Source organism: Frieseomelitta varia, unplaced genomic scaffold, assembly GCF_011392965.1.
Source record: "Frieseomelitta varia isolate USP_RPSP 00005682 unplaced genomic scaffold, Fvar_1.2 scaffold_289, whole genome shotgun sequence".
NCBI lineage: Eukaryota > Metazoa > Arthropoda > Insecta > Hymenoptera > Apidae > Frieseomelitta > Frieseomelitta varia.
Window position 1 is genome coordinate 51,439 of NW_025110022.1, and position 13,772 is coordinate 65,210.

General features: G+C 35.0%; 1 protein-coding gene and 1 pseudogene across 2 annotated transcripts; one reads left to right on the plus strand and one right to left on the minus strand.

Annotated features, from left to right (window-relative positions):
* Positions 1–291: 291 nt before the first annotated feature.
* On the plus strand, positions 292–6,337 carry LOC122529475 (myrosinase 1). 2 transcript variants are annotated; one of them, XM_043655638.1, is made up of 7 exons: positions 292–448; positions 905–1,032; positions 1,115–1,248; positions 3,047–3,723; positions 4,154–4,304; positions 5,552–5,793; positions 6,075–6,337. In XM_043655638.1, exons 1-7 carry the CDS (start codon positions 399–401, stop codon positions 6,190–6,192), a joined length of 1,500 nt encoding a protein of 499 aa, XP_043511573.1. In that variant the 5' UTR covers positions 292–398; the 3' UTR covers positions 6,193–6,337. The 2 variants fall into 2 exon arrangements, with proteins under 2 accessions (XP_043511573.1, XP_043511574.1); XM_043655639.1 differs by having other exon boundaries at positions 293–448; positions 914–1,032.
* A 4,340-nt stretch (positions 6,338–10,677) lies between these two features.
* Positions 10,678–13,491, minus strand: LOC122529472 (annotated as a pseudogene).
* Between the last annotated feature and the right edge of the window lie 281 nt (positions 13,492–13,772).

The window sequence follows — 13,772 nt, forward strand, 5'->3', positions numbered from 1 at the left end:
TTGAAATTTTATTTCCATTGGACTCTCGAGCATGTCAGCTGATAGATAGCAGTTAATTTACGATTGTAACGTCTGTTTTATGAGTATTTTGTACGAAGAGCAAATTGTATTCTCGCGAAGGTGAAGAATATACGTGTGTCTGTACGATGTGACGAAGAATGTTACGAAGCGTTGATAATTAGTCTGATAGTCTGATAAGTAATGATTTGATAAATAACAAACCGGCGTTGATAAGGTCAATAAGTCTCTAAACATTTAGTTATTGAAAATCATAGACATTATCGTGAAAAATATAAAATCATTTCTATTTATACATTATCACTAAGGCTTGATAACATGTGTTAAATATATAAGCAGAACTTGAGAATTATCGATGCATTTGCATTTTCCAAGCAGACATGTCAGCCACGTTTTCACTGGGAACTAGCATTCTCCTTCTACTTGTAGCGTGAGTACTTGATTTTACTTTTTATCTTTCGTTAGGGACAGTCTTTAGGCTTTTAATTCTTTTAATTTATCATCTTGATTATTTGAATTAAACATCATGGCGCGCGCTGTTCAGAGAATCGAACTTTTTTTCGATAGAGAAAAAATTATTTATTTCAGATTATGTTACAAATACTCATAATTAGGGCTTGATAAAAAAGGAACAAATTATTTGAATAAAAATGTAATAATTATTTTATAATTTTTATTCTCACTTTCCGATATTTCTCTACCGAGTGAACCGTTCTAAGGTCTTCGTTCTAAAATTAATCGATGTTCCGATAATCAATCGGTCAATTTTGATCAATATTTTTTCGTCCCTCGAAGCCTTTGCAATTGTAACAAACGACATTTTACTTTCACAATTTTGCCAAAGGATCGCTCATCACCTAAGTTGATTCGGTTTTTGAAAATTTAGTTTCTCTAGTTCTACGAGTGGTAAAGATGATGTAGAGGACGAAGAAAAATATTTGAGGTTTCCGCCGAATTTCATCTTCGGTGCTGCGACAGCCGCATATCAGATTGAAGGAGCCTGGAACGTGAGCGGTACGTCGATCGAGTTTAAATTCTTGTCCTCGAATCTTGTAGATTTTTCTAATATTTTTTTTGGCTCGCGTTGAAAACACAGGCAAAGGAGAAAGTACTTGGGATCGGTTGGTCCACGAGCATCCAGATCGCATTTACAATGGTGACACGGGAGACGTTGCTGCGAACTCTTACTACCAGTACAAGGAGGATGTTGCCATTTTGAAAAAACTTGGGGTAAATACATTTATAACATATTGCTAGTAGCAATGGTTATTTCCATTGACAACTCAATTTGGGTTTGGGTTAATTTCTCAAATTTCGATTCACTGGTGGCAATGCTTTTGTACATATTGCAATATTAAATTGAAATATTAATATGTATCGATGAAGAGAAATCTTTGTACACCAAATTAAATTTAATTTAGACTGAGACTTGGGATTCATAATTGGACTTTAGTTCATTATTTTTCGATATGTATATTATTTCAAAGTAGCAATATATTTCAAAATTCTATGTTGCAAAAAAGGAATAGATTTATAGCTTTTATTCATGCCATAATTAGTTGAATTTACGAGCGTTTCTCCATCTGTGTGTTGACCTTATAAACTGTAGGATATGTCTGATATCAATACGACTATGACGTCAATACGACTCGTCGCTTATTCTATTTAAAGTTGACCATGTTGTTTGAACAGCGTCTCTATTTGCATATTCTAGCAATTAATAATTTATAATTTTGTTTATTAAAATTTTTTCGTAATATGCAATTAGTTGTAATTTATTTATTAATTAATTAATCTGCAACGCACAACGCGTTATGTATCTTAACACTTCATAACGAATGATTTCCATCATATACTATAAAATCAATATGATTCTGCAGTTAGTTAAAATTATTGTTCTTTGGAAACAAAAATTTATATTAAAGATAACAATACTGTGCAAAAAAATAGTAGTAATTCTCGTTACCGCAATTAATTATACCGAATACAAGAGACACGTATTACGAATTAATGGATATTACAGAAATATGGAACGAAACTTTCTCCTCTGAAATTATACGCGAATTTGCTTTAGGTGATTCGAGAGCTCAACTTACACGGAATTATACGTGTCAAAATGTCACCGGTGAATTTCGCGGCACTTTGAAATGTTAACGTAACAGAGTTGCTCGAAACATATCAGAAGTAGCGCAATTTAAAAAGCCCCGACCTTCGAGTTTCGAGTGGCACGTTTCAATTTTCATTAAAATTTGACACAATTGTCAGCAATATATATAGCTTCGAATATTTGCACATTTAGAACAGCACAAACTCCAAACAGTTTACATTCCAATACACATACATTGCGAGCAATAATATAGTTGTAAATGTACTAATCTAAATTAATAATTTACTGATTCTGTCGAAGTTCTTGTTTAACTTTTAAAAATCATTGATTTTCAGTTACTTATTTTTTCCAAGCGTTTACTTCGATGTTTCTCTTCACGTCAAAAATTTTTTCATGGATCTTCATACAAGTTTTACATATCTCTCTTTATGCATCTTTCTTTTTTTACAGTTCGATCAGGTTCTTAGAGATCCGGAATCCATGTATTAGTGGCAGGTTCATAGAAATTCGCAAACCATGTATTAATGACCATTAGGATTACGAAGACCTATAATTTACGTACATATTAGTATTAAATTCACGATGATCTATAATTCCCGTGTGAGTCATTACTATGTTTATAGAAATTCACGACAAGACTTATAAAAATTTGCAGGAGTCTTTGCACGTAAAATCACGTTTTACGCATTAATCGTTATTAGGCTTCTAAAAATAAGTTCGTTCACAAAGATCCTACTTCAACAGTGATGGTCATAAATTTCAGAACACATCCCACAGATCCTAATCATCACTGAATGTGTACAGATTCACGATCTCATCATAAAAACCCACGATACGAACATCGAGATGGTACAATAAATATAAAACCAAAAATATAAAAAAGCAACAAACTGAAATGATCGTCTGCCTACTTTTCAACAGTTCAAGTGGTATCGCTTCTCCGTCAGCTGGTCACGAATACTTCCGACGGGTTTCCCGAACAAGATCAACAGAGAAGGCGTTCAGTACTACCATAACTTAATCGACGAGCTTAAAGCGAACGGCATCGAGCCGATGTTGACTCTTTACCACTGGGACCATCCGCAGGTTCTGGAAGACATGGGTGGTTGGTTGAACGATGAGATGGTCTACTGGTTCGGCGATTACGCGAGTATCATTTTCCGCGAATACGGGCCGAAGGTAAAGAAATTCGTCACGATAAACGAGCCGAAGGCCATTTGCAAAAATGGCTACAGCCTTGGTATACACGCTCCTGGCAAACGTTTGTCTGGACTCGGCGAGTACATGTGCATACACAACGTGCTGAAATCGCACGCGACAGCGTACAGGATCTACGACAGTGAATTCCGGTCGAAATACCATGGCGAGGTTGGCTTTCTGGTCGACGTGATGGCCTACATGCCCGAGAATTTAGACTCTGACGCCGCTGCGGATACCTCTTTCGAATTCAACATTGGCTGGACCATGCATCCGATCTTCTCCAAAGAAGGCGATTATCCGTCTGTAATGAAACAGTTGGTGGCTAACAGAAGCAAAGCCGAGGGTTTCATGAAGTCTCGTTTGCCAGCGTTCAATGAATATTGGATAAATTTCATAAGGTATTTGGAGGATTTTGTTCTCTTTCGAATGGAATCGGAGCGAAGGATGTGATATTTAGTGTAGTAGTTTTCGGAGGCATTGATAATCGATCGAAATGAAATTTGACGCGTATCACGGGGAAAGATGATGGACAGTGATGTTAAAATTAGTTCAGTACCATTTGAAAGTTCCATAATTAATCATTTTCAGAAGATTCTAAAAGACTTTGACATAATTTATCTTTTAAACACACAAAGTTGAGATATTTCAATATCTCACGAAAGGAATTATTCTCATAAATTCTTCATGGATGCTTTGGAAATTAATAGAGTAACGTAAAAATAAATGAGTAATTACATGACTGAGCGAGAGTGCGTGTACGTATGTGGAAATTCTATTCTTATTAGTTATTAGTTATCGTGTTTATTATTACATTTTTTGTTACTACAGAAATAGCGCCGACTTTTTGGCTGTAAATCATTACACTTCGAGGTTAATTGTTAGTGGTACTATGGGAAAGATACCGTCTCACGAGCACGACCAAGGAGTGCGAGAGATAATCGATAGTTTCTGGAAATCATCAGCTTCTAACTGGTTGAAGGTATGCGTTTCATATTTGGGCCTTGCGTTTGGAATTTGAATAGTTCAATCATACAATATGTTGCATACTACACATAGTTGAAGAGCATAGCCATACCAATGACAATGAAAAATTATCGAGACTTTAAACTGATTTAATTGCGTTATTAGAAGATCATATAATGATGCACTTGATCTCATTTTAAAGTGGAGTGAAGTCTTCACTTTAAGACTAGTGAGGAAAAATCGTAAACTTTTTTTAAACTTACGTTGAAACATTGAAAAACTGTTTTCATGACTAAATAATCTACCACGGTCTTGAAGATTGTAACAATCGCTTAGAATTCGCCGTATGACTTCGTTTCTTCATTATTTTATTTAATTTGGCGCATTAAGATTAAATGATAAGATAAAATGTCAGGACTTCTTGAAATTTTATCGTTTAACTCTAACATTCTATGTTTGATAAAATGATGGGGAAAAAATCGTACAATAGAAGTCGTTGTAAGAGATGTTAATCTTCAAATTGACGATAGGTATAGTTACAAGAAAAATGTTTTAATGTTTTTTCGCATGTTACAATTTTGGCAATTTTCGGAGAAAATGTATGTAATTTTCTCGTCAGTTACATAATGTACAGTTATCTTCGGAGATAACGAACTGACGACTGTCAGAATAGATATTTCACGCTTTAAAATGATACTAAATGGATTGTTATATAATATTTTTTTTTGAAGCTATATCACTTTGAAGTACCGATAATTTTTCATTGTCGTTACATCGGTACATGCTCTTCACTGTGAGTCATGAGAGCGATAAATTTCGTCGAAATTTACGAGAGAAAGTCTGACAAGACACTGAACATTTTCTCAGTATCTATTATTTGGAATTTCCTTGATATCTATTATTTGGAATTTCCTTGATACCTATATTCGCTTGCTAACTATTCTTCATCCTATAGGAAAGTCGAGAATTTTCGAATTTTCGAAGAAACATTTCTCTTTACTCGAATTACTTGGATTGTTATGTTTTTAACACTAGTAGTAGCAGCATGAAAGTAAATAAAAATATATTAAATATCTTAGTAACATTAGTTTTAATAATTATAAAAATAGAAAGTCCAAGTTCCGTCACTTCGGCGTGTGTTTGTCAGACCTAAACGAAATTCTTGTCTCGTTAGTTGCAACGTCGATGAAAAATTTCAAGTCTGACATGAATCTGACGTATCGTACAATTGATAATTACTGTTACGGTAATTGCTCGTTCTAGGTTGTACCTGAAGGTTTCCGATATGTTCTCATTCAGTTGGCAAAATATTGCGGCAACCTACCGATATACATAACTGAAAACGGTGTTTCCGATCACGGAGCACTCAAAGACGACGAGAGAATTTACTACTATCGGGAATATTTAAAACAAATGCTTATCGCCATTCACAAGGACGGTGTGGATATACGAGGATACTTCTTATGGTCGCTTTTGGATAATTTCGAATGGAACGCAGGATATAGGTGAGCGATTCCGATATTACGATGACAGCAGAGTGTTCAAATTGATGAGAAATCGACGAGATATGACTTTAAATTGTCTAAATCGATGAATCGTAAATTTAAACAAATTAGGTGTATAGCAAAAGCAATGAAAGTAATTAATCTTCTATGAGTTAAGATGAATTAGCTTTTGAGAAATTGGTGTGCGAAAAAGAATTAAGACGAGAGAGAGAGAGAGAGAGAGAGAGAGAGAGAGAGAGAGAGAAAGAGAGAGAAAGAACTAATAATATTTCAATTTCTAGCGAACGTTTCGGTATCGTCTTTGTCGATTACGAAGATCCGAATAGGCAACGTATATTGAAAAAATCGGCTTCGTGGTGGCAGCAAGTGATAGCAGCTGGAAAAATTGAGACTAACTGAATCACCGTCATCAGTGAAAATAAAGAGATGATGAATTTTAGACAAATTTTAGTTGCCTGCAATTTTTACTCGTGAATCTTCCATATAAGATTCCGATCATTTTAATAAATTAATTTAACTTATTAAAAAATAACTCGTGAACTTCTATATGTCGTTTTTGTAGGTTTGAGTCACTCAGAGAAATTTTTCTCAGCCAACGCACGTTTCATGAAAATTTTGAATTGCATTGAATTAAATTATTCTGGAAGTTATATGCGAGAACTCGTCGTAGAAAGTATTTCAAACATTTTGAGAGAAAAGATCAGTAAAACTGAACGAAGGTGGAGTTTTAAAATTGAAGAAATTACTACGGTGTAAAATGTGATAGCCTCTGGGCTTATTCAATTCACGAATATTAAATTAATCTGTTCCTTATCCGTTCAGTTTTATTTCAAAACTCTCTCTTTTGCTTGAAAGCACGTTTCGTTCGCCCAAGTTCCGTTTCAACGTCGTCCATATTCGAAGATTGAATTGTCGAGGATAAGATAAGGCGCTAGCTATGAAGGGCTAGAAATGGGGGTGCGACTTGTAAATGTAGAGTATTCACTATCTCGTTTGTACAGCTCCGTATGCAGTCGGCAGCTAACGAAAAAGAAGTAGAAAGGAAAATAACGGACCATCCTGAATCTTCTATAATTATTTTACTGCATACTGCGTAGAATTTTCATGATTCCGTTAGAAATCGTACGAGATGATCGAATGGAGCCATGCATTGTACATATGTATATATGAATACGTGAATTGAAAAATTGAAATACGATGGAATGAGGATTTTTAATAGATACAAAAAATTGTAAATTTTCTCATTTTTTCGTTAATATAAATTATCAGTTGTACTAGGACGCGCCTACTTACTTGTTACTGGAAAGTGCGAATTTTATTTATAATATTTTATTTATAGTATTTTATTATGTTACGAATGTTGTTTTAACTTTTAACATTTGTATTAAAATTTATACCACGTGTCTGTATGTTATTTATGAGTCAAGTGACTAATGCGTCATTATTTATAATGTCAGGTCATTACGAATAACGATTGAAACGGTCATATAGTCTGATAAATATTAATTAATTTATCAAATCGACCAAATATTGTAGATGAAGCTACATTAGGCTTGAGTTAGTTTCAGGCGTCGATTTAATTTGTCATTATGCGTAATGACAGATATTATAATAATGTTCACATTAATCACTTAATAATATATATATATACACACACACACTAAGAACATGATTATCAATTATTTTTCGTATCTTTGCTAGATGCACTGGATGAAATATTGTTAGTTGGAATGTTGGTTGGATTGTTGGTTCACGAATATAAATTTCCTTGAAATAGGCGATAAGTATGTGAAATAACATATGGCCAGCTAAAGAATGTAAAAGGATCTAATTCTATCAACATTGAATCGATCATCGAATTTTCAAATTACCCGTTATACATATATCCTGTTTGTGATCTTCACTTTTCGTACACAATCATTTTTGTCACGATGAAACGGTTAGTTTGCGAAAGGCCATGTAGCAAGTAGACAATACGTGTGCTTGAATCTTCAGCGTTATTCAACTTTAACCCCAGCCGAGCTCAATACTTCCGAGACCGTGTTTTCATTCTACTTTACATCTTGCTACTCGCGTTTACCTTCGGAAGTCCATTCCCCCTTTTATAAATAACATAATAGACCTCCACTTTCGTACGATCGTGATATTTCACTTGCAACCGGAGAGAAGTTTCTCTCTCACTTTCTCTTTTTCTCTTCCTGTCTCTCTGGCTCCATGGAGGATGCCATGCAAACACGGAAGAAGCGTAATGGTGACGTCAAAATATCGAGCGGAATAAAATCAGCCGAGCCTAAAGCCGGCTGGAGATTCTCAAGGAAATCTTTTGTTCCCCAGAGTAAACATCGCGTTTATGTATAATACACACTCAGCGTACGCAGAGGGGCCGAAAATCTGCGCGCCAGAATCCCACGTGAGGGATTAGCTATCGTTTATACGAAACTGAGTAAATTCAGAGGGCTCAGGCTCGCGAGAAGTGCCGCTCGTATCCGGTTAATTTTGTTAAGGCAGTTAGATGATAAAAGGAAAAAAAAAGAGAGAAAAGAATGGGCAAACACTTTGAAGATAGGCTGACTAAAACATACGCGCCTACGAAAATAAAGAGGAATTACGTGGAGAAAGAAGGCTGGGAGGGGAAACACGTCGGAACGAACGGGTAGACAGGGGAAACGAACAGAGATTCTCGTGTTAAATATTTCGCCCCGTCCGTGTTAATCCTTTTCGTAACATTCGCCGGATGAGTTTCTACCCGGGCACTGACGATGCAAGCAACTTTGTTTTTTCGAACAACCGTGCGGTTCTTTTATTGTTATTAGCCACGAAAAATTACGATAATTATATAGAATGGAATACACTCGATGGATTTCAATGATTTTAAATGGATCTTTGGGATAGTTCTAATGTAATTAATCATCATATTACGCGTTGATATAGTTTTTATCGTTATTTAAAAATTCACTCAATCGTCTAGCGCTGCAAAGGACAATTGATCTCTATTTACCAATTTGGTATAAATTGAACGGAGACTTCAATTATTAAGCTAGAATTTAAAATTCATTTATGGGTGAAGATGTTGACGTCTTCAATAATTTTATTGGTACGTTTTATCTGATTCTCAAAATTACAGATCTCACGATCGATCCACTAGATATTCTGTATAATTTGGATAGACCGAGTCACCGGATCCGTTCACTTTTTGTTTCGATAATAGTAAACATTCAGAGAGTCACTTTTTTTAAAATTCTGGATTCATAATTAGCGATACTGTACGAACAAAAGGAGGAAGAAAAATGAACACAAAATTTAAGACTCTTCCATTTACAACCGATAAAGATGAAAAATATCCGACTCGCTTCAAACGATGACACACGAACAAAAGGTGTGAAATCGCTAAAATACGTGTGACCGTAACAGTCGAAGGATATCAAGAAGATTCTCAAGATGTTGGAGAGATATGTAATAGCCGAAGTTCGTGGCGACGACACGCGGAACAATAACGGTACGGAACAATAGCGAAGCTTCCAGCTTCCACGCTATTCCTCCGTTTCTTTTTCTTCTTCTCTGTCTGTTGCTAGCCGAGTTGATTCCGATACCCTTCCGACAAACAGTATTCCGCTGTTGTCGCTTGGCCGACGTCGCGACTCTTAAAGGCGTTTGTTTCTATCTCGGATCGATAGGAATTCGAAATTGCGCGGAAAAAGGACAGCGCGTTATCAAACGCGCGGAGACAAAGCTCGCCGTGGCGAAGTAGTTTCCGCGAGAGGAAAGTACTCGAAGAAAGAGGGAAAGGTCCTTCTTCGTTGGTTTCTGATAATCTCTCCAGCACGGCTGCGACGAAGAATCTTTTTTGCGATATAATTTTATGCCGCATGTTATTTTTTTCATAAAATTTTATTGCTAGCTGGATCTTCATGCAATTTTTTTTATTATTATTATTTGCGGATCGAATTAAAAGAAACGAAACTCAAGTGGAAATTTGAAGTAGCAAATACTTTTGATACTTTACATTGTTACGGTACTATGTTTATATTGTTTTGATACTTTGTACATTGCATATTATGTTCATGTACACCAGCAGTTCTTTCCCAATCTTTTTTTTTTCTCTCGTTTGATTAGGCTTTTCGTTTCATACCTCCTCCCAGTCGCTATTTGTAAATCAAAACTCTATACTTTTTTGTGTTTTTATTGTAACATCTTTTGTTGTTTCTTTGTCACCGTTATCAATATTATTTTCGCGTATCCAACGCAAAGAGAAATATTGTTATTTGAGAATTAGAGAGGAATATTTCGTGAAATCTTGCATAAAACAGAAATGCTAGGAAACAGAAATACATTTTTACACGATGACAAATATATTTTTATCATGAGAACGTATCGTCGGCAACGAAGGACAAGAGCAATTTCTTATCAACTGGCCTCGATTGAAATTCAAGAATTTCATTAGTTACTTGGCAACAGAAATTTTTGCCTACTGAATAATAAATAAATTTTAATATCATCAGTAGTTATCGATTTGCATTATTTTAATCTGACAACGTTGCATTGTGAAATGTAATTTTGCGCATTACGCGACGGGTCAGTTATCGCTTAAGTTAGCATGCGAGGTAACAATAAATTATTCAAAAGTAAAAAAATTCTTCCCTTTTTTGCGCAAGCTTCTTCGAAATTTCAACGATTCACCAATTTTAACCCATTATTCTTAACACATTCTTCTTGCTCTTTCAATGGTCTTGCACTAAACACGTATGAGCTCATTTTGTAAAATTAATGTAGACTTTCGTCGAGGTTCGAACGTAATTATTAGGCTGATATTTATATAGATATTACAAACTCACAAGACTGAGATATTTATACATAATTCATAATTAGTCAGGATTAATTCGTCTACTAACCGAGTATACTGCTCTGCGGATACCACGATGAAACGTAAATAATGTCAGACTTGCGTAGCAGTTTTCCCTCGTTTTTCCACACGATTTTGTAAGGCAATTTGGCAAATACGTCGTAAAAGATTTGTTGAATGTCGTCCGGTATATCCGACAATCGTGCGGTGGTCCCCACGGAGAAATAGATGAAACCGTCCGTCGCACTGTCAACGAAATTTTTTAGATCCTGCCCACGCAAACGGGAACGATTATTTGTTTATATGTAGAATGGCTCGCGACGTACGTCGCGAATCGTGCCAACGACAGAAACGTTCAAACGACGAAGAGTGATAGTGGCGTAGATATTTCACAGTTTTCGCAGTTTATGCAGCGCTGCGTAAAATAAAATTGCGGGACTGTGTAACTTTTCCAAGAGAAATATTTGAAAAATTTTCGTTTCCCCGAATATCTGATGACGCGAAATGTAGAACGCGAAAGAAAGAAAAATAACGTTTTGTAACTCATGCGAAGGATAATATTTTCAAAATTGATCGTCAGTCGATCGTTGAAATTATCGACTATGCAGGTTCGTAAAATTTGTAGAAGGTTGTTGAGAATTTTTGGAAAAATGTTAAAAATTAATGAGGATGTGTATTGCAAAATTTCTATCATGTATCCAACTATTGTTTCACTACATATGTGAAATAGTATTATACGCTTCATAATTCCATATATTCTTTCATTTTCAAACTTGGAATCAGATGATTATTCTAAGACTTTCGTTCTATAATCTAAGCTTTATGTACCTGTGGCAAAGGTTTCGTCTCGTTAGAAACGTGGAGAGAGTATATTTGGTAACTTCGGACCACCGAATGTCATAACTGGATCCTCGTTGATAAACACAAGATTGACTTTTTGCGATATCGATCATCGGTGGTAACGGCATGCCTATGTGTTCTTCGGCAATCTTTTGATCAAGAGGATAGAAATGTCGATGTATCGTATAAATGAGATACCACATGATACAGAAATTCTTCAGTCTTTTCCAGAATGGTAACTCAGATCCCACGTTGAACTCCATTTTCCACGTAGCTTCGTGCGACGCCATTACCAACCCTCCTAACATATGAATATCGATAGTTGTTAATCCGAACGAGCTCAGTCCTAGAATTATACAAAACATTATACGTCGGTTTATATTTTTTATCTTGTATATTATCCCTCAGTTGTATGTAATTACTATAATTATAATATGTATTACAGAAGCTGACATTAAAATTATAAAAAAGAAATCTTTTTATATAGAGTGAAAAGTATAACACTGTAACATTTTTAATCGGTAATTTGGTGTTTCAGAAACAGTGGCGGGCCAAAGAAAATTTGATAATACAACTATGAATGCTAATGATTTATTTTTCTATGATAATTGAATTTTATACTGTTTGTCATGTTTGTCAGTAACAATATCCTAAATTCTGTTAGTAGATAATATTTAGACACTGTTCCCGGGTAATAAATTTATTGATCTCGTTAAATGTAATTCTATTTTCGAGAATGTTAAATATAATTCTGTTTTCGAGAATATTTCGCCATCGGAAATTTCCTATTTCTACAATTTCCTATTTCTTCTCAGTCTTCCTTTTAACCTTTATCAAACGAAAATATGTCAAATCTTCAATCTTTATCAAACGAAAATAACAATGTCGAGAATTACCTATAACGGAGGCGTTGAATCTGTGCAAAGAGGGATGGCGAGTAGATCATCTAGACCATAACCAGGTCGAACTTCTCTTTACTGTTGTTATCATTATACAGTTTCCTCACCTCCGGATAATCGAACAGGTGATTTGAAAATTTCAGTAACAGGCACGCAATATCATTTCCCAAGTATGATATGAAAGGCATGTATACAGTTGACGTTATAATTATTGGACGCGTTAAGGATAATTTCTCTATAATTCGTCGCGCATGGAATCAGTACTAATTCGTGGCCACGTTCCACCAACTTTCTCCACAACGGTCGAAATGCAATTTGATGGCTGTAAGATGGTAGGCGCGTTGTTGCTAAGATTCTGGCACCATTCGTCTGATTTTCCACACCAAAGATGTACAGAACGGAGAACACGATCCCGACAATGTTGTTGATTCGCAACAGTGTGAGATCGGTACTGCGATTGCGTTGATATATGCAAGATATTAATGCAAACAGATAACGTTCTAACTGTTTAGAAGTCAATCAGTAGAGTATTATTAAACGAGTAAAATATTTTAATATTTTATGTAGATGAGAGTAATCTACATAATGTAGATTTTATTTAAATGAATTGTATAATTGAATAGCTTGTGAAACGAAAGAATATCAACTACTAATTGTTAAATGATAGCTTCTAAGAAATTTTTGCGTGTCGCGTATTAAATAAATGTTATTACGTAGGTTTTTAACTCATGTTAAGACGATGAGTTCGGAGTTACGAGTAACGAATCAATTACTACTTAGAATTAATTCTTCATTTTTGAATAAGTTCGAAGCACCAAATTATCTCACATCGTTTGCATTAAATTATCAAAATCTGTCCTGCTAATCACAACTGCGAGGCTTAAAAGTTGTAGAAATTTTTTCGCATCACTTCTCAAGTAATCTTACTTAATTCAAGTTCTTAACTGGTATTATCTCTAAATAAGCGGTCCGAGGACGTGACGCTTTTAGTTGCTGTTTCTTCGAAATGTAGCAACGAAAAGCCAGCGGAAAGCAGAAATACAGGAGTTGCAAAAGTAGGTTAATTACTTGTGGGATTGCTTCGCTTAATTCGATCACGTGTATATTGTGTAATAACATTTCGTTAAAGGGATTTTCGTAGTTACGTGTCGCTATCAATGGTAAAATCACGATGCAACTATTTATTTGTTGGACAAAAAGCCGACTTCACTCGGTGATCTTTTTAACGATAACGTAACGTTATTGTTTATATTTTGTACGTTGCAGAGCATTAAACTAAGAACGTTAGAATTCCTGAATTTTAATTTTATGCAAAACTTTAATAATAATATTTCTTTGAACTGTGAGAGTTTAAACTATTATTATTATTATACATATAATATGAATTCTAACTCTACTTG

Excerpts from the sequence above, each read along its gene's own strand:
- LOC122529475 (XM_043655638.1), top strand. The coding sequence starts at position 399 with ATGTCAGCCACGTTTTCACTGGGAACTAGCATTCTCCTTCTACTTGTA. Across the intron at positions 449-904 it reads ATTCTCCTTCTACTTGTAGC|TTTCTCTAGTTCTACGAGTG; the intron begins GTGAGTACTTGA and ends TTGAAAATTTAG. Across the intron at positions 1,249-3,046 it reads CCATTTTGAAAAAACTTGGG|TTCAAGTGGTATCGCTTCTC; the intron begins GTAAATACATTT and ends ACTTTTCAACAG.